Source organism: Alternaria arborescens (genome assembly GCF_004154835.1).
Source record: "Alternaria arborescens strain FERA 675 chromosome Unknown contig_14, whole genome shotgun sequence".
Taxonomy (NCBI): Eukaryota; Fungi; Ascomycota; class Dothideomycetes; order Pleosporales; family Pleosporaceae; genus Alternaria; species Alternaria arborescens.
In genome coordinates, this window is record NW_021167869.1 from 484,449 (window position 1) to 508,239 (window position 23,791).

The 23,791-nt window shown below is 49.9% G+C and overlaps 11 protein-coding genes across 11 annotated transcripts; 5 read left to right on the plus strand and 6 right to left on the minus strand.

Annotated features, from left to right (window-relative positions):
- Window positions 1–109: 109 nt before the first annotated feature.
- On the minus strand, window positions 110–894 carry AA0111_g6636 (hypothetical protein; the record flags this gene model as incomplete). Its single annotated transcript, XM_028652880.1, has 4 exons — window positions 110–127; window positions 190–377; window positions 429–636; window positions 697–894. The coding sequence occupies 4 exons, from the start codon at window positions 892–894 to the stop codon at window positions 110–112; spliced, it is 612 nt and encodes a 203-aa protein (XP_028505861.1).
- Window positions 895–1,762: 868 nt separating this feature from the next.
- On the plus strand, window positions 1,763–3,376 carry AA0111_g6637 (hypothetical protein; the record flags this gene model as incomplete). The annotated part of the gene is made up of 2 exons (XM_028652881.1): window positions 1,763–1,894; window positions 1,958–3,376. 2 exons carry the CDS (start codon window positions 1,763–1,765, stop codon window positions 3,374–3,376), a joined length of 1,551 nt encoding a protein of 516 aa, XP_028505860.1.
- Window positions 3,377–4,369: 993 nt separating this feature from the next.
- AA0111_g6638 (hypothetical protein) lies at window positions 4,370–5,965 on the minus strand (the record flags this gene model as incomplete). The annotated part of the gene is made up of 3 exons (XM_028652882.1): window positions 4,370–4,795; window positions 4,850–5,133; window positions 5,251–5,965. The coding sequence occupies 3 exons, from the start codon at window positions 5,963–5,965 to the stop codon at window positions 4,370–4,372; spliced, it is 1,425 nt and encodes a 474-aa protein (XP_028505859.1).
- Window positions 5,966–7,675: 1,710 nt separating this feature from the next.
- Window positions 7,676–9,334, plus strand: AA0111_g6639 (hypothetical protein; the record flags this gene model as incomplete). Its single annotated transcript, XM_028652883.1, has 1 exon — window positions 7,676–9,334. The coding sequence occupies one exon, from the start codon at window positions 7,676–7,678 to the stop codon at window positions 9,332–9,334; it is 1,659 nt and encodes a 552-aa protein (XP_028505858.1).
- Window positions 9,335–9,746: 412 nt separating this feature from the next.
- On the plus strand, window positions 9,747–10,388 carry AA0111_g6640 (hypothetical protein; the record flags this gene model as incomplete). Its single annotated transcript, XM_028652885.1, has 1 exon — window positions 9,747–10,388. One exon carries the CDS (start codon window positions 9,747–9,749, stop codon window positions 10,386–10,388), a length of 642 nt encoding a protein of 213 aa, XP_028505796.1.
- A 562-nt stretch (window positions 10,389–10,950) lies between these two features.
- Window positions 10,951–11,163, plus strand: AA0111_g6641 (hypothetical protein; the record flags this gene model as incomplete). The annotated part of the gene is made up of 1 exon (XM_028652886.1): window positions 10,951–11,163. The coding sequence occupies one exon, from the start codon at window positions 10,951–10,953 to the stop codon at window positions 11,161–11,163; it is 213 nt and encodes a 70-aa protein (XP_028505797.1).
- A 522-nt stretch (window positions 11,164–11,685) lies between these two features.
- AA0111_g6642 (NAD/NADP-dependent betaine aldehyde dehydrogenase) lies at window positions 11,686–13,289 on the minus strand (the record flags this gene model as incomplete). Its single annotated transcript, XM_028652887.1, has 2 exons — window positions 11,686–13,174; window positions 13,231–13,289. The coding sequence occupies 2 exons, from the start codon at window positions 13,287–13,289 to the stop codon at window positions 11,686–11,688; spliced, it is 1,548 nt and encodes a 515-aa protein (XP_028505795.1).
- Window positions 13,290–13,792: 503 nt separating this feature from the next.
- AA0111_g6643 (hypothetical protein) lies at window positions 13,793–15,558 on the minus strand (the record flags this gene model as incomplete). The annotated part of the gene is made up of 2 exons (XM_028652888.1): window positions 13,793–15,113; window positions 15,170–15,558. The coding sequence occupies 2 exons, from the start codon at window positions 15,556–15,558 to the stop codon at window positions 13,793–13,795; spliced, it is 1,710 nt and encodes a 569-aa protein (XP_028505703.1).
- A 719-nt stretch (window positions 15,559–16,277) lies between these two features.
- On the minus strand, window positions 16,278–18,912 carry AA0111_g6644 (putative alpha-glucuronidase A; the record flags this gene model as incomplete). The annotated part of the gene is made up of 3 exons (XM_028652889.1): window positions 16,278–17,666; window positions 17,727–18,121; window positions 18,186–18,912. The coding sequence occupies 3 exons, from the start codon at window positions 18,910–18,912 to the stop codon at window positions 16,278–16,280; spliced, it is 2,511 nt and encodes an 836-aa protein (XP_028505794.1).
- Window positions 18,913–20,297: 1,385 nt separating this feature from the next.
- On the plus strand, window positions 20,298–21,590 carry AA0111_g6645 (hypothetical protein; the record flags this gene model as incomplete). The annotated part of the gene is made up of 3 exons (XM_028652890.1): window positions 20,298–20,994; window positions 21,047–21,078; window positions 21,129–21,590. The coding sequence occupies 3 exons, from the start codon at window positions 20,298–20,300 to the stop codon at window positions 21,588–21,590; spliced, it is 1,191 nt and encodes a 396-aa protein (XP_028505714.1).
- Window positions 21,591–22,589: 999 nt separating this feature from the next.
- AA0111_g6646 (hypothetical protein) lies at window positions 22,590–22,967 on the minus strand (the record flags this gene model as incomplete). Its single annotated transcript, XM_028652891.1, has 1 exon — window positions 22,590–22,967. The coding sequence occupies one exon, from the start codon at window positions 22,965–22,967 to the stop codon at window positions 22,590–22,592; it is 378 nt and encodes a 125-aa protein (XP_028505792.1).
- Between the last annotated feature and the right edge of the window lie 824 nt (window positions 22,968–23,791).

Consider the following 23,791-nt stretch of genomic DNA (forward strand, 5'->3'; position numbering starts at 1 on the left):
TTTACTCAAGCTTGCACTTCAACGCCGGAAGGTCAGACATAAAAGCTTGAAACAGAGACCGAAGCGAGACATGCTGTGTCGCGCGCGGTCCATGAGAGGGATTGCAAGACTAAACAACACGCTTGACCTGTTTATCATGTTAGTTGAGCACTTGGAGGTGGTAGACTGGAATGCGCAGGTGCTGGTTACCTCAAAGAAACGTTTCAGCCACCACACTTGAAAGAAACCCTGGCCAACCAGTACCATGAGCTGGAAGATGCTCCACCACTTGATGCGCGCATTGGTGCTCTCGGCAGTGTTCCTGTGTACGCGCTCGCGCACGATGATGTAGCCCTGCTCGTCCTTGACTTGCGCGACGAGTTCCGACATGGTTCGCACTATCTTCTGTCAGCATGGTCCTCTCAAGCCGATCTAAGGTGTGTCCTCACCCTCCTTCTCCAACGGATCTTGTGGCGCCTCGGATTCGGGAACGTAGACAATGCCGTGCACGTTGAATGAGACTTCCTTCGTGTTCGCACCCCAGTGCTCGTTGTTGAAGCAGTACGTGTATTTGCCATCCTCTTTCGCATCGAAGGAGTGGTCGCCAGAGGATACGCCGCGTTCGTGGACCTGGTAACTTCGAGAGGGCGTCTCGATCTGTGCATGGCAAGTCAGCTATGCGGCTTAGAGGTGATGATTGAGACACAATTGACGCACCCAGAAGTCGATTTCAAGGTTTCCACTGCCTCCAAACTCCCGGTCGCCGACTTGGAAGGTGACCGTCATCTTGTCATCTTTGTGGAGAGATTCGTGGAAGCATTCGCGCTGGTGAGCCTTCATTTGGATGTTGTGCGCTGTCGCAAATGATAGCAGGCTGCTTGCCGCAGCAAGAATGGCGAAGGACGGGAACAGCATGGTGGAAGTGTGGTGATGCTGCTCTGGTTGTGTGTTCGGTTCGTATGTTTCGTGGAGCGCCAAGCTGCATACACGGAGATGCCAGCTTGCCCGCAATGCAAGGGCCAGAACGCTATAGTGTAGCTTAGTCAGCCAGCGCTCCATCTCAACTCCCTCCGAACGGAGTCTTTCTCGTTCATACACCCACGATGATGTCGTCGACCAATGCAGCATATATTCCATCTAGTAACAACTAGATAAGATGCTAGGCTCATTTCTATGACACCGACCGCAGAGGCTGTAGTCTTCGGACTCGCCGTGCAATACACTGCCTCTGCACGCACTGACATCCGCTGCCATCAAAGGCCTTCCACCGTCACGACTGTATACTATGTAGGATGTAACAGTGGTATCTGAGGACTTTGAAGGTTCTCTCATAAGCCGGTCAACCAAAAATTTAGTTCAAAGGGTCTTCTCGTCCGCCAGACGTGGCGGAAGGTAACGCCAATGCAGCTTTCATGTCTCCCGTTCTGCCGTTGTCACTGTTTTCATTTTATGCAACCCATCGTTGGATTTTACGTCAATCCCTCTGGAAAAAATACTCTTCGTCTGTCGTCGTTTGTTGCAAGTTTTAGGACAGAGTCTGTAGACCCTGAATAAGTCTGCTCGCCAAGCCAACCGCCAGGCCGCACGCTCACATATGTTTCCCGCAACACCAGCGCTTCTGTCCCGCACAGGCAAACGAAGCTCGTCGCAGTGTGATCGCGATCTATTGCTTATCTTCGGACTTCACTTTCCGATCTTCGTCAACCGCAGATTACAGCGTCCGTCATACTACACGCCAACAGTCGCGATTCAGAAACAACGCCTGCACATCCAAGCCGTCACGATGGCTGATACGAACGGCGTTCCCCGCAGGGTCTCCATGGCCTATATTTTAGGCTTCAGCAACAAGCCGTACAAGGAAGTAAGGTTGCCTGTGCCTACACCTCCGCCGCAAGCTAGAAAGCCCAGTCAGCCGGTCAGCATAGTGGGCACTCTCATTGGACACTGTGGAGGATTTACTCCGACTAACTATCGCTAGATTGCTACTCCTGGTCGTATCATGGAGTGGACCGCTAGTGACGGACGTAAGGGCAAACTTACTGGCGATGGGAAGCCGCGACTCACTGCAGCCAGTCTTGCGAAGGTGCCATCCGACAAGCGGTCGACAGAGGAAGTGCTGAGTGTAAAGAACACATCGAAGAAAGCAACTTCGACCAAACTCGCTGTCGATGGAGGTGACTTGTGGGGTACCAACACCAATTGGGCCAACGCTTCTGTGAAAGACGAAAACAAGGATTCGGGCTCAAAGAAAGGAAATGAAGGATTCTTGGATAACACAGGCAACGGTAGCAATGATCCGCTCGCGAATACTTGGGGAAACGTCGGAAATGCTGCGGGTGGCGATGACAAGACAGGCGAGAGGAAGGATGAGACTACACCAGCTTGGGACACTCCGACCAATGATCCAACCGGTCCGGAAGCGTGCGACAATCCCGCTCAGGACAGCGAAGGAGACAAGAAAGACGAAAACAAAAACGCTTGGACAAAGGAACAAGATGAGAAGCTGATACATATGAAAACTGAAGACAGGAAAGTGACCTGGAATAAGATCAGTCAGGAAGTCGGGAAGACTGAAGAGGATTGCAAAAAGCGCTTCAAGACAATCAAGCCGGATGATTGGAAGGCTAATGCAGCCAACCAAGGGGGCGAAGGTAAGAAGGAGAAGGAGAAGGAGAAAAAGCAAAATCATAATCAGAACCAGAGCAAAGGAGGTAACAAGAAGGATGCGAAGAACAATGGCAACAAAGAGGAAGAGAAGAAAAATGAGACATCAGGGGTTGTTGACGCTTGCGATATGTCGGGGGGAAATGGTGATGTCTTCCCTGGTCTATCTGGTGGAGACACGGACAACAGCAAAGACGACTCTGGCAACAAGGACACTTCGTGGGATGGTCTTGTAGGAGGTATTATAGTGACCGATACTAGTGCGTGGGACTTTGGTAACGCTACAGGTGGTGTAGACGGTGCTAATGATACAGCTGTGAAATGGGATTTTGACTGTGGACGAAACTGGAGTACAGCCTCGAACAACGATCAGGACAAGAAAAAAGACGGTGCTAGCATAGCAGATCCATGGAATTCGACCGCTCCAACACAGAACTCTCCTTCGAAGCAAACTCTTTCACAACCTGGCTCTCAACACAAAGACAACAACAACAACGCCCAGCCCATCACCACCCGTCCCCTCGAACTCGAGGTCAAACCCGGCGATACCTTCTCCGCCGATGACTTACGTCTCGTGGCTCGAATCCTACAACAGGATTGTTCTATGGTTTGGAATAGGGTTAGCTGGCGCTTCAGGGACAAGACTGGTAGGACACTGCATCCTGATGAATTCGAGAAGAAGATTACGGGACGTCTCGAAGGCGAGAATTGCGGGAAGAGTAAGCGGAGGTAGGACCGCAAGGCAGTGAGGACGGTAGAATGCGACTGTTATGTTACAGCGATGGCAATATGGGTGCTCTTGTCGCTGGTCGTTCGTAAAGTGCTTGGCGGCATTTTCTCGACTTTTTCAAGTTACACTGATCCTATTCATGCCAACCTCTGCTCATGTTTGAGGTAAGGAGCGTGTCTTTGAAGGGTCTTGAGGTAAAGAGAATCCCATCATATCCTAAACGTCTTTCTCCAGTAGTGGTCGTGTGTATACTTCTCCGATTCTACGTCTGCTTTGTGTGCATCTGCGCGAGAGTACTACTTGCATGTAAAACTCAATTGGAAAGCTTTCACAGCATGAAGGGTGAGCGTGAATGCTGCAGGTAAGATAATGTGTGAAAACTTTCATCTATTCATGGTGTTTCTACTTCCCAAGCTCACAGCTTGATTGTGCTACTGGCAATGATCCTTTCCACTTCCCGCCATTTCAACAATCCTCTGCTTTCGACGCGCACGAAGACCCGCCCTTTGTATCAGCACACAATAGCTCTCTGATTCAATGTAAAAAAAGGTACGTAAGCTACCTCAAGCCCGCGCAGCCATCTGATACACTGTCAGACCGCTGGTCAGGGCTCTGGTAGTTCTCACGAACATCAAGTCAGCAGATAGAATGATCCTCTCGACTTTGCTTCCTGCACAAAGATCTTACGATTGACGAGAAGCTGATATTCTGGCCATCGTACTACGGTTCTGAGCTTCCATGTGATCATGAGGCAACCGCTTCGCCCTCGAGGGCTCCCAGGCTCGATCTCCCTGCTTTCATACTGTTGCTCATGGGAATGAAGTGACGTCGCTGCAAGAACAAACTACTAGCTAGGTGACGCGTCTCGCAAATCAGCTGTGAATGTCCCAACATAGTTGAAACAACGACTTAGGCGAAAGATCGATTTCGCTGTATACTGCGTTGCATCCATATCCCTGGGTATTCTTATGATCATCCTACAATTTTGAACAGTGCCTATGCAACAGCGCTATCCCTTCGAAGACACGTCAGCTTGAATTCCTTCTCCAGCCCAGGCATGTTCAAGCGATCAACACCCCAGCCACATGCCTGGCTCTCACAATGCAACACTAACGAGCTCAGATGACCGAATATCTTTCCACAGCCTTCTTCACGGCACACGAACGGGTGTATGATACCAGCAATTGACCAATGCTGTACCTCGTCGATGTCAACGCGGCCGGTCCGGATGGATGCGTGCATGTCGAGATCCATATAGAGTGGGGAGTACCACCACTTGCCAAGACAGCGCATGAGAAGCGCCGGTTCAGAAAATTTCGGGCACTTGCCTGACTCCAGATGGTTGATGAGACTGGAGTAGGTGCGCATCGGTGCGTCGCAGCCCCAACAACCGATACTGGTAGAGCTGTGTTTCGTCATGTGCTAGCGTGCTGTTAACATGGCAGTCGCGAGCCAGTAGCGTGGCAAACCACTTACGATGTAGTAGTTGCCCTCGTGGTGCGTATGATAGCCACAATCATTGCAAAGAAAGCAGCGCTCAAGATGAAGAGCCAGTTGAGCCTTCCCAGCGTGGTGCTCGCCACATTGAGGGCAGGCAAGTGCGAAAGAACAGCTTTCGTAGTGTTGGTTGAGCTTGGTCAGGCTTGGAAGTACGCGCTTGCAACCTTCGCACTGGAAGTGATCGCGTTTGAGGTGCTGTGTGAGAGCGGCCTGATCCGGGCCATCGAAGTCACAGCCTGGTTGTAAGCAATGCCTATGCTCTTACCTTGGTCAGCTACGTCTGTATGGCACGATGGGCTGAAGTAAAACTTCACTAAACATTCGAAGAAAGTATGCGAATGGGCTCAAGCAATGAAGAAAATCCTTTGTGCACTTACTGTTCGTCTGTTGCCAATGCTCATCGCGCTCATCCTGGTTGTGGAAGCGGCGCTGGCATGTTCCGCACCATATATGCTTCGGAGCGGTCTGAAGGTGACGCTCCATCTCTTGGCGGGTTCTGAAACCAAGTAGACAGGTGAGACACACGAACTCATGTCCAACACTGTAGTTGTTCTCGAAGTGGTTTTTGAGACCCCAATCGTCTTTGAAGGCGGAAAGACAGAGGTTGCAGTGGATCTCATGATTCCACGAATGGTCAACATGGTTCTTGAGACCATTTCGGTCCACAAACACGCGTTTGCAAAGATTGCAGTAGTTTTCGTGACCATTGCTCTGCTTGATATGACTGAGCAATGCGGCCTTGTTGAGGAACTTGCGCGAGCAGACACCACACCAATTCTCGTGCGGATCATATGCCTTCTCGCTGTCATTGTCTGTTGAGCCCGATATGGCCCGGTCTCGCTCTCGGTGAGCCAGTGGGTGGTTGAGAATAGCTTTAGTGCGGTCCTTCACAACTCGCGGAGGGCGAACTGGTGGTGCCGGGTGCATTGCTGAAGGGCCACGCTTCTTAACCTCTTGCCATGGTATGGAGTCATCGTCGACCTGATTGAGGAACGGATTCTGAGCAGGATCTGCAGCAGCACTAGGCACTTGAGTTGCATTACCATCTGTGCTAGCGAACATTGCATAACGGTTGTGGCCGGGCGCAGTCATGGCGAATTGTGTTCGCCGCAGCGAGGTCGAGAATGAAATCGGTGTCAGCGATGAGGTTGTTGGTCGGATCAGCTCGTTGTGTGAATAGAAGTGGTTGTATCATCGCCGCTAGTACGCATGTCTAATGACAAACAGCCAGGCAGCAAGCACCCTTTCACGTGACGTTGTGCAACAAACGGATGGGAGCATCGAGGTGCATATATGCATGCCGTTGAGAAAGCGAGGAAAACAACGAGGATGTGAGCAAGATAATGGTGAAGGTGAAGGAGAAAGCCTGGTCTTCGAGTGCCCCGCGCGGAACCGAGACGGTGTTGAACATTCTAACGATGATTTGGTGAGTAAGGATGCTGCTTCATGGGAACGACTTCTCAGAATTCCAACGTAAAGGTCGCGCGTCGTCGCGATGGAAGACGTTAGCCTGGTGAAAGTGCATTGTGAGCTTATTGAGCGACGTGAGCTGTATTTTCAACACCGAATTCCAAAACGAGACCACTTCAAGTCGATCCGGCATTAGCAGGACAGATGAAAGAAGTTATCAGGAGGTCGAAAAGCTAGATGTTGATCTAATGACGTAACTTAATGTTAGCGTGTCACGTTCTCCACGCGCTCGCTTCCTGGAGGTTCGTCGCGACGCGTGTTCGACAACCACTGGCGTTGACTACCTACACCATCGACGCCACCCTTAAAGAGAAACACCTCCTGAAAAGGATTCGTAACACCCTCGTAGTGCGAGTCGTCACATCTCGGAGCCAGCCAGGGTCCCGTTTTCGACAGCGCGCCAGCCCATGGTTCGAACAGGACCCGTGCAGATCACATCAGACACTTAGGTAACTCGACACTCTAATCTCAAGAAGCAGTGGCTCGATCGCTCGTCTCATATGTCACAAAGAACCGTTTTTGCAAGAGTCAGATTACCTATCAGCTCAACCACAACAAGAGGTTTGCTTTGCAGGTTGACAATCTCGGGTCGTTGCGGTTTGTACGTCGCGATGATCTCAGAAAAAACGGCTTATGTGACCGCAAGTCTCATACCTAATGTTGGTCCAAAGATCATTCAGTTGGTCGGCTTTTCCCGAAAACCCCATTGCACACTTATTTCTTCTAAGATTTCTTGAACCATACTTTCCATCAACGTCATTATAGGAAATCGTACTTACATTACCCATACAGGCAACTATATAATTCATGATTCACACCAACCAACAGATAGCTCATGGATACGACCTATCTGAATCCCCTTCCTTGCTTTTGATACCTTTCTTCACCAACATCCTGGTGATGGTTACTTGGTGAAAGCTATAGGGTGTCGCTTTCATGCGCCAGAGACCATGTCACACGTTGCGGAACGAGAGTCATCTGCGCCACAAACCAAGTTTCCCTCTCATACAAGTAGGAACATTTCATAATATTCGTCGATCTCTCGCTCTTTCCACGACCGTTTACTCCTTGTTTCAAATTGGTACCCTCTCGTACACAGAAGAATCCTCCGGTTCAAACGCAGGTACTTCAAAGTGAAACTGCTCAACTGCACCTGCATAGCACACAGATATATCATACCATCCTTGCAATCCTTACGAAACACCTATCATAATAGCAAGACGCCCAACGCATAAGATGTCTCACATTAGACAGTGGAGAAATACGGAATCTCACAAGTCTACCTCTCATGAGGCTCGTACTTTCTGTGACTCAGGAAGATCCAACAAGCGCATGGAGAATTCTAGAGTTCGTCAGCCCCAAGAACTCACTCCTGAACAGCTCAGTCAAGCACAAGCGCTTGCAAACATCAATTTGATGAACTATCAACATCCGGACGATGATTTGATTGAAAATATGCGCGAGAAGCATAACTTTCTCCCGAGCCAAGCAGCACAGCACTCTGCACCATCTACATCGCCCAAATCTTCGACGTTATTGTCTTCGCAGATGGACGAGTCCGCTGGCGACTTATCCATAGCACAGCCCGGCCCATCGAACATACGTCCCATCATCCCACAGTCTTCTCAAAGTTTGCAACCTCTGCCAGACTGCGAGGAGTGGGAACACCTCGCGAAGCAGGACATTATTCGCAAAGCATTAAGTTTGGACAAGGTCTGGGACCGCAAGACGTGGAGGCAGAAAGCCAGCAACTTCCAGAGACTGAAGCTGCTAAAAGACGACGGGTACGACATTGCGCCTCTATTGCACACGAAGGGCAAGAAGATATCCGCTGACACGATCATAACTGCCCTAATAGATCACATCAAGATGCGAAAGATGGATAAAGTCAACCTTGAGTCTGACGTGGTCGCTCAAGCCACTCCATTGTCTTCAGCTACTGGTGAAGAAGCATCGGAATCAGCTCAAGGGGACAGCCTTGGTAATCATGCGACTTCTATTGCCGCGAGTGGAGAACGCGGGATGTCTGAAGAGAGATCTAAGATAGCTCTGGAGGCTCTGCTATCCAGGGTAGTACCACAAGAGGTTCCAGAAGCTGAGCGTATTAAGATGGAGCGATGGCTGTGGGTCACGGCGCCGCTCATAGGCACAAAGCGTAAACACTCTCATGATGATGACTACCAGCCTGATTGGTCCGAACTGAGCCCACAGAAGGCACTTCACAACTCCTATAACGAAGCAAAGGCCAAGGATCTTATCGAACGACCGTGCACATGCTGCAATCATGATAGAGTCATACGGGTGATGACACGGGAAGAAGTTAGGGAGGCCTTTGAAGAGCAAGCTTTCGACATAGTAAAGCGGCGAATCTGTCGTGACATCTTTCGAGGCTCTAGAGCGGCGAGAAGGCTCCGCCGTTTTCAAGCGTCAGCCTCATCCAGCCAATATTTTGCACCATCGGAGCCTTCTCGCATCGTTCTTCAAACGCCGGCGTTTCCCGCTATTTCACCGTCTGGCCTCGACAAATGCATCAGCGCCAACGGCATGCATCTAATCATGAAAGAGCTCAAGTACCTCGCATATGGCTGCAACGAGGATAGTAGCATGTGCTTCAAAGATCCGGAGGAGGCTGAAGATGGAGAGAGCGAAAGACTGATGTTAGCAGGCGAAACTGGAGAAGAACACTTCCAGTATCACATCCGTCTTTATACCACTCCAAAGCTTCAGATGATCGTCGAAGGAGAGACAATGGCACTGATTGGTCTGGTGAAGCACCTTCGTAAGAGCGAACTCAGACACTGTCGCAATTGGCAATACGATGTGGATCAGATGGAGGTGATTGCAATGGAAACTGTACCCTGGTATTTGAGCGATGCAACCCGATCTGTCTTGAAGGACCTGGAAAGGCTGTTAGAGGCGGAACAGACTGTTAGAAGTGTAGAGGTTCGTCTTGGACCCCCGAGCAATCCGGAGAAGGCCAGGTCAGATTAAACAACGCGCTTGTTGATTTGGGCAGACCTAGATCGTGAACTTTGTGGTGCTTACACTCATCGCTGTGTATACCTACAGGGTGAATGGGGTATCATGGGTCAGGACAGAGTGAAGTGAGTCTCTATTTTGAAGTTTCGAAGCAGTTGTTACTATTTGCAGTATCCGCCAGCTCTTTATGCAATAGGTCCTAGCATCATGTTAGTGAATGAGAGTTGTGACCCGTGCTTACAAGTTTAACTTTGCAACCAACATTATCTTACCTTCACTTAGTGCGGCTTTGGTAACCTCTCTCACTGCCTGTCCAGTCATCTCGAAAGTCCATTTCGCGTCCGTACCGTTACTCCGTCACTCTATCACTACAAGCTCTACTCTCCACCGCGACCCCAGATATCGGCCTAGAGCTACGTCTAGCATGCCAGCACGCACTCGCAAACCTCGCATCAACGAAAAGGATGATGGCGCTCTCAGTCTCTCAGAAGACGACTTCCGTCGTCACTGGGTCTCGGCCGACGGGCTGAGTCTACGCAATGCTCATCCGAAAGTCGCCTTCAACCGAGAGAACAACGGCTTTGATCATCTCAAGCTCCCAGAAATGCCGTTGATCAACACCAAGGCTATTGATGCGCCAAACTTTGCCGACTTCAATCCAGAGGAAGAGACGAAATATCTGAGCATGGTTCGCGACAAGCTCAGCCTGACCAAAGACTACATCCTCAAGGAGCAGGAGCTATCCCTCGATCCTGATCGTATTGGTACGCGCCACACGACAACGCCAAAACTTCTCGCCATACCACCCATCTTGATTGACATACACGCACAACAGATGGTTCGGCTTCTCATTGAATCGGAAGCAGAGCTTCGAAGATTGAATACCGACACTCCGGAGGATAAATTTGATGCCGTACTAGATCAGCCAATGAGAGACTATCTGGAGCTCTGGGCCGGGTTGCAAGCAAGCCTTATGTGGCAGCTTCCTGGTGAGGACGCTGCAGACAAGATGAACAAGGCGGATAGGATCATGGATGAGGTGTTTGAAAAGCTGGTGGAGCCGTAGTTTAGGGTGCGAGGGACAAAAGGGAAAGTGGAAAGGCAATTGAGGAGAGAACGAGAGGAGTCATATAGACCCCAAAATAAGCTATACATAGTACACAGATAGTCCAGAAGTCGCCTTCGGTGTTCAAGCGTGTTAGTGTCGCTTTCAAGGTGTCAGTTCGTTTGGAACAGTGGTGCTTCAGCGAATAAAAACGACCCCATAGCATATCTAACAAAGACTCATCCGACTTGACATTTGCTCACAATGAACCACCGTACACGTACTGGAAGAACATGCTGTCGTGATTGAACCAGCCATCGAATGCGTATGACGCCAATGTGTGCTCAGTTAGGGAGATGATAGAATGTGACCTCTACGCGAAGGCTCCCAGCCCTGAGAACAAGCGGTTCCCCAGCAAGTCTGACCGTATTGGACGTTAGACTAGCGAATATATCCATCAGTTTAGGGCCTATATGCCCACAATGGGTTCATTACCGACAGAATTACTCATGAAGAGCAGCGTGCTTTGTCTCGGGTCAAGGCGGACGACGACATGGCGGTTTGTGGGCGCATATCGTTCGACATGCTCCTGGCACCGTACTATCCAGGCACAACTGGTGACCGTGAGCTGGGTGCCGAGCACAAGCGTCGCGCTGGAAGCAAGAGGCTGCGGTGGGATTTGGATATCCCTGACGATGACGAGTTCGGTCTTGGTGATGAGTGGTACGGAAGCCGACGTGCTTCAATCGAGGCGAGTTCGGGAGTTTGGGAGGATGGTTTGTTGGTGATTCAATGACTATATATTAGAGAGGCTAGTCTGTGTTGATTAGTATTACTGCGAGTTCTATACGACATGTTTACAGAAGTCGTAGTTTCGAAGGCGCAGCTGAGTGGTGCTGTTGTATGCGTCGATCGTAACAGACGCGTCGTAGAGTTCTGCCGAGAACTATGACGCCATCACCGCAACGCGTCTAATTAGCTTCAGCTATCCTTCCTCGTTCGCGCCATCTCTCCTACTCGAAAGTGAAGGGAATCATGGCCGCACTACAACTCTCCCAATATTCCGTGTTGTGTCCATTAGGCACCACATTTCCTCTTGGTCTTGGTGTCGAGTTGATGATTTATCATTTAGCCTCGCAGTGCCTCACTATCAAGGCGCTTGGTGGTCTACGTAGGATGATCTGTTCTACAACATTGTCTTGATGTGTTCTACTCCAGATCTGGTACAGTGTAAAATGGGACGTGAACCATATGTCACCGATGGCAAGTCGCAGCACGGAGGCCAAATTCTCACATTTTGTATGGTACATAACGCACCTCATCCATACCTAACCTCACCAGTACCCTCCCTAAACCAATCGTCGCTCCCTAGACCTTCTTCTGCAGTGGCGTAGTTAATAATTGTGCTCTTCGAGGTCGTATACGCATTATAAGCGTCAATGCCGTTTTCACTGCCCACTCCTGAGCTCTTGATGCCACCCCACGGTGAGCTTGGATCGTTACGGTGATGCGTGTTGACCCAACAGATACCACTCTCAATGTTTTCTGACACTCGGAAAGCTTGCGAAAGATCTTGTGTCCAGATGGCTGCGCCTAGTCCAAACTCGCTATCGTTTGCTAGATCCAGCGCCTCCTCTTCAGTATCGAAACCTACAACAACGATGACAGGGCCGAAAGCCTCTTCCTTCCATATGCGTGTGTCAACAATCTTCTTCGAAACGCTATCCGCCAATATCGTTGGCGGGTAGAAGTAGCCTTTCGAGAAGTCGGTGTCGTCCAGCGAAGACTTGCTGTTCATCCTTTGACCACCAGTAACGACCGTCACACCTGCATCTTTTGCATTGTTGACTAGCGTCTCAACGTTACCGAGCTGCTTTGCGGATATGAGAGGACCCATCATGGAATCCACGTTCTTTGGTGAGCCCATCCGCCTTTCAATGCTTTGCACCTTGGCCTTCAGCTTTTCTACTACCTGATCGAGAATCTTGTTCTGCACAATAATGCGCGTCGCCGCCACACATGTCTGACCGCTGGCAATGAAGCTAGCGAAGACGATGCCATTCACTGCAAGATCAACATGCGCTTGTTCAAAGACAATGAGAGGAGCCTTGCCACCAAGCTCGGCGGTGTAATGTGCGAGATTACGTCCTGCGATGGCGCCAATGGCGCGCCCAGCCGGTGTACCGCCAGTTACGTCCACCTTCTTAATGAGCGGATGTTCTACAAGCGCTTTTCCAGTTGTCATACCATCGCCTGGCAACACATTGAACACGCCGTCGGGTAAGCCGGCTTCCTTCATGAGTTTGCCAAGCTCGATGCTGGTGAGTGGCGTAAGTTCACTGGGTTTCAGCACAATCGAGTTACCAGCGGCTAAGGCAGGTGCAATTTTCTTGACAGCAATCAACATGGGGTGGTTGAACGGTGTAATTTGCGCAACAACACCGAGTGGCTTACGATCGATCCAGTTGTGCAATTTACCGACGGTAGGCAAGACTGAGCGCTCCTCGGTTCGTATCAAGGCGGCGTAGTATTTGAACCACTTCGTAAGAGTAGGGACCTGCGCATTCATCTCGCGGATGGCGCGTCCCGTCTGCCGCACTTCCAGCTCGATAAGTCGCGGGAAGCTTTTCGTAAGGAGTTCGGCGATACGATCCAACGTGTCCGCACGAACATGGCGGGGCGCTTTGGACCAGATCCCAGATTTGAAGACCTTGTGTGCAGTCTTAACAACACTGTCTACGTCTCCAGCGGATGCCGCATGGCATTGTGCAAATACTTCTCCAGTTGCGGGGTCTTCAATTGCGAGTCTACGATGCTGTTAATAATTGTGGTGGGTCACAAATGAGGGGCTCCGCTAACTGACTGCTCCGCTCCACCTTCTGCCTCTTTCCCTTCTACCCACATCTTGTATACGTTCTCCATGATAGCAATGTTATATGTCGTAACGGTCAATCGTGTGACACAAAAGCAAACAGAGGATGGGGACGTTAGATGAGGGAATCGGTGGTTGCGGAGTTGGCCGATGAAGAGTGGATCGCGATAAGTTAGCGGCGGCTTACCTGGCCAGAGACCACCTCGCGTCTTGACGTCCAGATCACCTTCCAGATTCATGGCATGCCGATCCTCGTGTCGAGCGTTATTAGTGTTCAGTGAAGGATTTTGACATGATCGATTATTACAATACAATATTTTTGGGTACATCGTTCTATCTCGTGGTGCCCGCTTGTGACAACTGGCCGTAACGGCGCATGAGTAAACTTCTATAGTAGGCACAGAGCGGACTCTCATAGTGAATTGCTCTGCCCTGTACGTATGGTGGATATTCGAATATGCAAAGTGCATGCCTTCCTGCTACGAACTGACCAACTCCATCATGGCAGAGGTAACGAAAGAACGATCATTTTTTCCCTGGTCAATCCACAGGCTCATATTAGACCAAGTACATGTCTGCCCTTCTCATTACCTCTCCCACAATCCAGATCTCTCTTTACTTCGCCCTCCGCCCCATGTGCGAGCAAAAGCTCGATCAACATGCTTCTCTCCTTGCCCTCTAACCTTGCCGCTTTGAGAGCGGACTGCAAAGGTGTTCGTCCGTTCTTTGCTTCAGAATTCACGTCGACGCCGGCTTCGATGAAGTATTTTGCAATCGCAGACGCACCGGGCGTCCTGCAAGCAAGATGGAGAGGTGTCTCTCCGCTATAGTCGGGGTTGTCGATGGAGTGACCCAGAGCAGCAAGGTAGCGGACAGTGTCGAGCTGTCGTCCTAAGGTTGCAGCGTGCATGGCGGAGTAATATGATGATGGTGGAGGATTATTGCGGGTGATGTCTGCGCCGAAATCCATAAGGAGAGTGAGGACATCAGGCGACATCTCGTATGCTGCGCGGATGAAAAAGTATCCAAACTCTGGATGTGTAGCCATTGGGTTCGCGCCTTCCCAGATAACTCTTTCTACCTCAGAAGCCGTCGCTTCTGATGGTATGTTTGCTAGAATACGATCTACAGCAGCCCTCTGATTTGGTTCCAACTCTTTCCTCTTACCTTTCGTCACAGCGATCCTGTCTGAAGTGATCTGCTTCTGAAAGATAGAGACGTCTGAGCTAGACATCGTCGATGTATACTTCGACACTTGTTTCGACGCGTGTCTAGACGCAAGTTGTAACCGAGTGCTTGCCTTTCCCGAGAGGTCAGTACACCAGCTGTAGGACTTTTTGAGTCGTGATTCCGGTGGTACCAGGGTAGGGCTGGATGCGGCACCATCGTCAGTGTAGAACGTACCGCGCGATGGCGTCATGTCGTTCCGCGATGGCGGTATCAGAAGTCGTCTTGGAATGGTAGTCTGTTCGATTGCGGAATATGAGAGAGGCTGCGCGTCTTCAAAGGACGGAACATTAGCGAGCCATGTGCCGATGCCATCGTTTGCGCTGGCTCGGGTTGAGGTTTGTTCATTGGGGCTTTTTCTCCCGCTTCTGGGCGTTTCGCCAAGGGCGGGCTCCAGGGAGTCTGGTCGTGGAAGGGTTGTCCTCTTTGCTAGTTGTGATGATGATGGCGCGCCTTCGCGAGATATGGCTGTAATACATGAGCGAAGCAGACGAACAGCCTGTAGTAGCGAAGATAGTCTATCTCGCGCTGTTTGGTTTACGTAGATCTCGTCTGTGTCCGTCCTTTTTAGTAGCTCATCGCTCTGCGTAATGAGATCGCTGACATAGTTTTGCAGTAAGGAATCCAGGGTATCTTGTTGGCAAAATCTAAGAAAAGTAAGTCCCGTGCTGTGCCCAAGTAACATACATCATGTACAACTTACAATGCGACGTAGTCCAAACTCAACTCAAGTACGACCTTCGATGCATCAAGATCATGCCGCAGGTTTACCAAAGGTCCGTCCTTGAGCGCACGCCAATCATCCTTTGGTTTGCTGCTACAAGAAAGCTTGAGAAAGGCTTTATGTAATCGCTCACTGGTGTCATCGCATGAATCTAGCACTCGTGATACAGCATCAACGAGGGACGCCGGTAATTCGGACCACTTGGCCGAAAAGTCGTCTTGCGCAATACCGAGCCCGGTTTTGATCACCAGCAGATCACTATTAATGGTGTTCAAATCGTGACGCGCATCGCGGAATTTGCGTGCAAAGCTGCTGATGTCCGGAATGACCTTTTGGGCGTTAGCGTCTGGAGCTGCAAAGTCGAACATCTGGAGCGGCTCTGCTCACCTGCGCGATCGAAGTCCCTAGCGCAGCGCATCGTGCGGCGACTGTACTAGGACGCGACATTAGTTTGAGCGCGCGATAACAAAGTTGATGCTAATATGCACTTTGAAGAAGACGTGGATGGCGTTGCCGGGCTGTCGTCGCTGGCGTGTTTGTTTTGGAGATGGCGGTGCCTGTCGGCGATTTTTGAGAGGTGTGCTGGGTTGGTCGAGGCTGACAAGCCTGTCACATCGTGAAGTACTGGCGTACGGCACGGATCTCAAGCTCTTGCGTGCCCACCGGATACTTGGTGGTCCACGACGTTGGACGAGAAAGGGGTGAAGACACAAATCACGATCAATTCACGAAGGAAGTACACAGCACATCGTCCGAGAAAGAGCTGGGTGTCGCTGGGCTTTGCATCCCCAGATCAGTGGCTAATGCAAGGGACGAATCTCAAATTGCGGGAACGTAGTATAAGATTTCCCGTCTGAAAGCCACCAACGGTTGAACTGTGGTGTGTTGCCATGGCTGGCAGAAAAGGAGACAATTGACTTAATGTGGATTAGGCACTGCGGGAGACCTGCAGGGGATCCCAGCTGTGGATTGCCGTGGAAATGAAGCCGACTGGGCAGTGGAACGTTAGATTGTCGCGCCTCCAAATGCGAGAACATCAATTTCGCATCGCTTTGCTTTTTTGTACATACTTTCTACGCACAATGATTCAATCGACGATGCCAGGTGGCAAGAAAGAGAGGTAATCGATCGGTGCGGGCTCGATGCCATCCGCTTGGCCTATGAGCCGCACTTGGTCCCCTTGCCGAACCTCGACATCTCTGAATGTTATGCGTGTCGCTGAGTGCCCGTCTAGGTAAATAGATGGCGCGTGCCCCAGTTTATCTTCGAGATCCCCTGTCCACGCTCCCACAGTACGATCGCCAAGTTTCAGTTCGTATTTTGCTTTACCCCCAATCAAATCATAATAGTTGACAGCGACGTCGTATGTTCCCGATGCGAACGTGACGTTGGCTGTCGCGATGCCCGTCGTCGAGTTTGACGTGGTGACGATAGCCGTGTAACCGGAAGCCGTCTCAAAGGGGCTTACGGCATATGTCTTGAAACCGTCGAGCATCATATCTTCCGCCTCAATCCGGTATGGATGGTTGCCAACACGCTTGGTCTCATCCGGTATCTGCGAAAGATTGTGGTAGAACTCGTTGATCGCATCGCGCCACACAATGGAATGACCAGCCTGGAAGATCTGCCTGAACAACACATGTTCGTATCGCTCATCGTCGATTTTACCCTTCAAGGATTCCCACTGTCCGACAAATTCTTGTGCGGTAGCAGCACCTTCATAATGCGCATCGTAGAAATGTTGAATGACAGTCTTGTTAGACTTTAATCGCTGTGTATATGGTACGTGGTGGAACCAGAGCAGCAAGTTATCTGGCGTCGACTCTATATTCTCATAGATCTGGGCGACCTCCGGCGGGTATTGCCCAGCGTTACCAGTGCCATTCTTTACAGTTCTGTCCATGCCGATACTGAATGCATCGGCGCGCGTCCATTGGCCCCATCCGTTGCCATCCTGTGAGGCAGGATTGGGACCAAAGTGTGTGTACAGGATGTCTGTCAGTGTCTGGATTCCAAGGTTGCCGCTGTAATTTTCGTATGCGGGCCACGACCTCATGGACATGTCTGTGAGAGTGTCAAGAACATCCTCATCGAAACCAAACGTCAGTCGGATCCAGTCTTGGAGGATCATCTCTGAGTCCATCGAGGCGTCCCAGGCTAGTCGTCCGTAAGCATACAAGTTAGACATTGCTAGATGTGAGCCCAGCCACGTCGCGTTTGATCCCACTCCTGTCACACCTGCGTAGCCTCCCAAAGGCCGCTTGAAACGCTCGCCGGTGATGATGTCTTTGACCTTGGATGACTGGTTCTCAGACCTCATGTCAAACTCTAGTATCTCTTTCCATTGTGGTGCTAGGTAAACCAGATGACAGTTTTGACCAAGGTATTCGGGTGTGACCTGGAGTTCGATGGCAGTGCTCGTTTGGCGCAGGGATCCGAATAATGGCGATGCTGGTTCGCGGACCTGGAAATCAATCTACAAAAGTAGGCGTGCGTTAGTCTACGTCTTTCGTGAAGAGCGTACATGTAAACATACGGGCCCGAATTTAATCTGAACAACGACGTTGTCATCAAACTTTCCGTCAAGATGTTGAAAGAATTCCAGCTGAGCATTCGCCCTGTCGTTGTACCAGTTCGTTTCGTTGATGTGGTTGTCGTATACAAAAGCACGGAACATAACCACGCCACCATGCGGCTTCGCTGCTCTTGCGAACATGTTGGCGCCATCCGAGAGTGTTCGATTGTACGTCAACGGTCCCGGTTGACCCTCACTGTTGGCTTTGACGAGGTAACCTGCCATGTCCGGAACTTTGGAATAGATCTGGTTAGTGATGTTCGCCCACCATGCGTCCACTCGGGGGTCTAGCGGATCGAATGATCCTAGTGTAGCGTTTGGAGAGGCGAAGTTGAGCGATATGCCAAGTTGTACTCCTGCAGGTGTGGAAGTATCAAGTTAGTTGATGTCTCCCATGCATTTCGTGTGGTCACAACTTACCATATGGTCTCATCGCATCAGCAAGCCTACCAAGACCCTCTACGTTGCGGTCATTGAGCAACGTGGCGTTCGCGTTGACGTTATTGATGATTGCGCCATTTACGCGGATTGATGCAAGTAGGCGGGCATATTCAGCGACTCGCGTAGTGTTGTCTACCACGAAACCGTCTCGGAAGAACAGTGAGGGGCCAGCGTAACCGCGCTCGATGCTGCCATCCATGTTGTCCCATTCATTCGTCCATCGAATGGGTACCTGTGGGTTGAATACTGTGGAGCCGGACGTGACATTGTTTTGCGCCAGCTGAGAAAGATATTCGAATGCGCCGTAGAGAGCGCCGCGTTCATTCTGTCCTACAATGATGACTTTGCCTGGAGTAGTCGTGCTGAGGAAAAAGCCATCGGCGTCCAGATTCTCGCATTCATCAATGTTACCGAATGCCGCCGTGTACGCGTCTTTGGTTCCGACAATGATGGCAGAGTGACTCTGGTCTGCGACCGCACTCACATTGAGTTTCTTTCCAGTAATGCCATCAACACCTTTTTGAAGCTCTTGACCAGCAGTGAATACGGGGCTCACTCTCGTGCTGTTCAGTGCGATGATCGTGGAGGGTACTGACTGCGCTGCTGGCCCGTCTGGTATTGGCGCGTAGCGAAGCCAGCCTTTTGAGCCGTCCTCAGCGACAGCAACGCCAACAGCGCAGAGTAGTGTTGTAAGTGTTAGCCGCATGATAGACCTCACGGGTGGTAGTCAGTCATCCAACTAGGCGGCGCCCTTCTCAAGGTACTTTATAGATCGCCATAGTTTCTCCATGATGAATGATCAAGACGTCACGAGTATGCTTACGGCAGCAATTATCGTGATATCTCCCACCGAGAACGCGCGACGAGGTTGGAAGGTTGTACCGTACTTCAGCCTAAAAGCTGGGCGCGGACACAAGACCAGTCAAGCGTGCGGAGAGCGGCTCAAGCTTTGCTGGCTGAATGTGGGGTTTGGAAGATGATCGGCGTCAATTGGTTCAGTAAATCCGCCGAACCGAAAAACAACCGATATTAGCGCATCTTGATCATCACGGACGCGTGGACGAGAGCGGTGCATACTGGATTTTCGTGCGAGAGGGTATGTGACAATGTTGACGTTGGTCACGACGATGGCTTAGGCTTCCTAGCGAAACACAACTGAAGCCATTATGATCACACCGTACCCCAAACCCCAAGCTTCAGGCCGCAGCAGTTCCGAAGGCGGCATCCGTTTTCTCGGTGACGATGAGTGAGGTGATGATAACAGGTTTTTAGCAGGAACGAACATGGCTCAGGGACGTCCAAGAACAACTCCGATGCCATTAAATATTCCCTTCGTATCCGACCATTTGCGAAAAAGGAACTTGAAGGGTGCTTAGATGCTGCAAACTGGCAATCACATCACTTAAACGGCCTTGATTACCACAAACACGCCAGTACCGCAGTCAGCCATAGGCCATGAAGCGTAGCAGGCGCCAGGCAACCATCCAGGTTATGACGATGTCGCTTTACAGACTCACCACCAGCTTCAATGAAGATCAAACCAATTTCACTTCCATTAGACAAACTCTATATTGTACTTTGGCTGCTCAGCACTCGTAGCATCATTCTATCTTACCTAGGTATACAAACGCAGGGTCTGCATGGTAACATTCCTCACCGATATTCTATCCCGTCTTCTATCACCATATATGGCTATGATTTGGCAGCCTCCTTCACTATACTTACGGTCTTCAGCCCTTCAGAGTATACAACCAGCTTGTTCAAATAACACGTAACCGACAGGCACTCTTCGCTTCATAACTCTGCTCATATGTCCACCTCACTCAATCACCTTTTTACATATCAAATCACCTACAATATTTAGTGGCACATATCCTACCACAGTCACAATATTCTCTTACCTTCAGCAGCCTCACTATCTTTAGTAAATGCGACCGAAGGAACACCTCTTACATTGGTCTTGCATCTACGATACTTTCAGTACGTGTAACAAAACATATTGGAAACCAGAACAATACTAACGTAATCTAGTCTCCTAGGAACTCGAATATTTCCCAAATTGCTGGATATCAAGGCGTCTACTCCGCCGTCATGGACAGTACCAGCGCCAAAAGCCCCATCACTATCGACAATGAGAGAGAATCCAGCTGGTATAAGCAAGCGATCACCAGGAAGGCACTCTCAAGTATACCTGATCAATTTGAGAAGATACCAAAATCTGAGACACTCGAGTTCAGCCACTGCGAAATTCTTGGCCCAACGGTCCTCGCCAACTTGCCACAAGAGGCTTCACCAATGGTACTTGCCATCGGCATCTTTGACGGCAACCTTCCATACATGAGGCAGACTGTGTACGCCTTTGTACATGGATCGAAGCATAATCTAGTTGGATTTTTCCTCATCATGCAGGACTTGAGCGTGTATCGGATACCACACGCCAGCCTTGAGAACATCGATTTCGTGGAACCCTTTTGTGATCTTGGAGACCAAACCGTTGGCCAACAAACAGTTTGCAACAGACTACGGGCCATAGTTCTTTATTATCTCTTAGAAGCTGGGCATCTAAGGGGGTTTGGCCACTACAGAGATTTCTGGCAGGATTTTACAAAGTCGTGCGCGTGGATTGCGAATAAGGGAAGTCCACCAAAGCTACAGATGAACGTACAGAAAAGAAACAGTCGACCGGATTTAGACGCAGCGCTGATTCTAGTCCCAAATGCGGTTGTTTCGACATCTGAAGATGTCGCATCCAAAAAGCGCAAAGGTGACGAAAGATCTGACTCGGCACGTAAGTTAGGGGATCTTCCTTATCTCTAGGAACTAGAACTAATTTCTCTTAGCCAACATCAAGCGCCGCGACTACGGTCACAGAGTACGTACTGGCCATGGCTTGCTTCAATTCTAAGCTGACCTTATCTCTAGATACAACGACCCATCATCATCTCTAGGTCATCTAGCCCAGAGAATCTGGTCATGGCAAAACGTATGGAGGCCCAGCCTAAAGCCAGTAAGGCAGAAAACGATTTGCTAAAAGCAGCGATTGCTACTCAGACCAGACCGCTGGAAGTTAACCAGGCAAGAGTTCAAACAAATCATCAGCTTCAAGAACAAGTCACCAGCCTCAAAGCCGAAGTGAGTCGAATCAAGGACGAATACTCGTATGGCCAAAATGCATATCGCGGCATTCAAGTTCGATACGATGAACTAAAGACGGAGCACGCCAACGCGCTCGACGACGGAGAGTGTCTCCGCGAGCAACTCCGACAAAGCCAGTTGCGTTGTGAACAAACTGAAAAGAGAACGAACGTACTAGAGGCGGAGGTAGAACTACTTAAGCGAAAGATGAGGGAAGCAAGAAAAGCGTTAGACGATCCGAGTCCTTAACGAGAGAGGAGAGAAGGGTTGCTCTAAACTATGGAGACTATAGCATCCAACACGTTGGTTTGAAAAAGTAAATGCATGCCGGGGTCATTCGTAAGGATTTCGGATGCTAGAATAGCAAATTTGGGTTGCATTTGGAAGTATTCTTTGCGAGCCAGATTTGGTCTGTACGGGCGATATCCTCCGACCCTGCTTTTGTGAACAAGAGTGGTCAGTAACGTCTCCAGGAAGCTAGCTTTAGTAGGAAAAGTCATTTCGGAGTACACACATTAGCTCTGCACTTTCAAGGCAACCATGATTCCAGGAGTCAAGCAACTGCCGTCATTGACCTCGTCGGCTTTGTCATGCTCACTGTGTACCCTAAAAACTGACCTCAATAAACAAGTACTCCAATACAGCAAGCGGAAACAGCAAACACACTGCATACTTGTCAAACGAACAAATGAAATGTTCCCGTTCTTATGTAACCCTAGCGCATCTTCTTGAGCTAAATCGCTGTGATTTACCATGGCTTGCGCGGCGTCAAGAGAAGTTTTGTGGCGAGATAGCTCAGTGGCGGAAGCCTTCACCGATTCATCATCCGTCATTACCATAACAGATATATGATGATGCGGGTAGGTGATGGATAACTACAGGAATACCTTCTGGAGCATCTATACAGTACAACAAGCGTTTGTACTACCAAAAGTAAGCCAATCAGTTGTCGCCAAGCAGATATTGCAGGAATGTAAGCTAGAATGTTTACATTATGCCCGACGGCTTGTTAGCGTATGGTGAGTGTCTGGAGTCGCACACTTCCTTGAGTGAGCGGTTCAATAATGGTCAATATAGCTTGTGATTAACCTCTCAAGATGCATGTCATTCTTGATTCGTTTCTTCTTCTGCCACATACCCTGCGCGCAGAACAAAAGACGTCGATATCCCCACGTACCAGTGTGCTAACCTTCGTCCGATGTCGGTTCCATGAGACCTTGAAAATGTACTTACCCTCCTCTTTACAATTCACATGCCCCACATCAGATATCGTGCTTCAACCATCGCATCTTCCACTTCTTTTAGTCCGTCTTGTATCTGCTCATTTGCCCTCTCGGCCGATAAGCCCAACGATGTGTTGGGTTTCTCAATCTGCTTCTCCATGATCCCAGTACTGAAGTCGACCAGCTCTCGTAGCTTTGCTTTGGCTATATCCAGTACGGCCATTTTTTGTTCATACGCAACCTTGCTTGCCTGCTCTATTGGCAACATTGCCACTATATCCTGTTCAATTGCGAGATGGCGTTGAAAACTGTTTATCGTAGTGTCGTAGTAGCGCATGGTAGGGGTAAAACTTTGGAGGACGGAAGCTGTGGGCAGTGGCTGTGAATACTTGATGTCCGGCATTCTGGAGAGCTTTTAGGAATCGCGAATGCAACACTAAAGGAAGTTGATTCTCAGTGTAATCTAGTGGTTGACTGTAGTCAGTGGTTGCTGTTTTCTGGAGGATGACGATTGTTAGCAGATTGATATACAAGCCATAACAGCAGCCATCCGAAGCTCGTCTATTCTGAAGTTCTGAGGATTCAGAAAGTTCATACTGGTACTCGCTGGAGCCATCCGGAGGAACTACAAGAGTTGCAAACCATCTCATCCTTGGAAGCTGCTATCGTTGGACGAACCACCAGTGGGCTACCATCGCGGCATGCTGGATGCTATTTCCTGTGATTTGGAAATGTTTGCGCTACCCAGCAATGCTCAAAGGTAGATGTGAGATGTCGAAGACGCTATTACGTGCGCCCAACTTCCAGGGTTGTTCATGTTAGCTCGTGCAAGCGCCCCAGGCACGTGGTGACGCGGGGCAAGCGCGAGCTAAGAATGTGAACAAGCTTCCAAACCTCCTTGGTCTGCACACAGCATGATGGACGATAGTTACCACTCGACCTTGAACGAAGCGTGGCAATCACAACGTTGTGGATTGCTTCCGAGACTGTGGATGCGCTAACATCGTTTTCCGGATTGTCGTGGTTCGACCCTCTTTGGTACGCGCGTAGATATCGGTCCATGTCCTTGGAAAGCAAAGAGATGGAACCGGGGAAAATCTGCAAAGACGATCGGAATTCCTGCTTGTGAGGAGCGGACACCAAGGTACTATCAAGCACAGATACCAGCATGTTGGCTGCACGGTGCGATACGAGGCTGCCCTCCAGCTCATTCGTTGGATACTATCA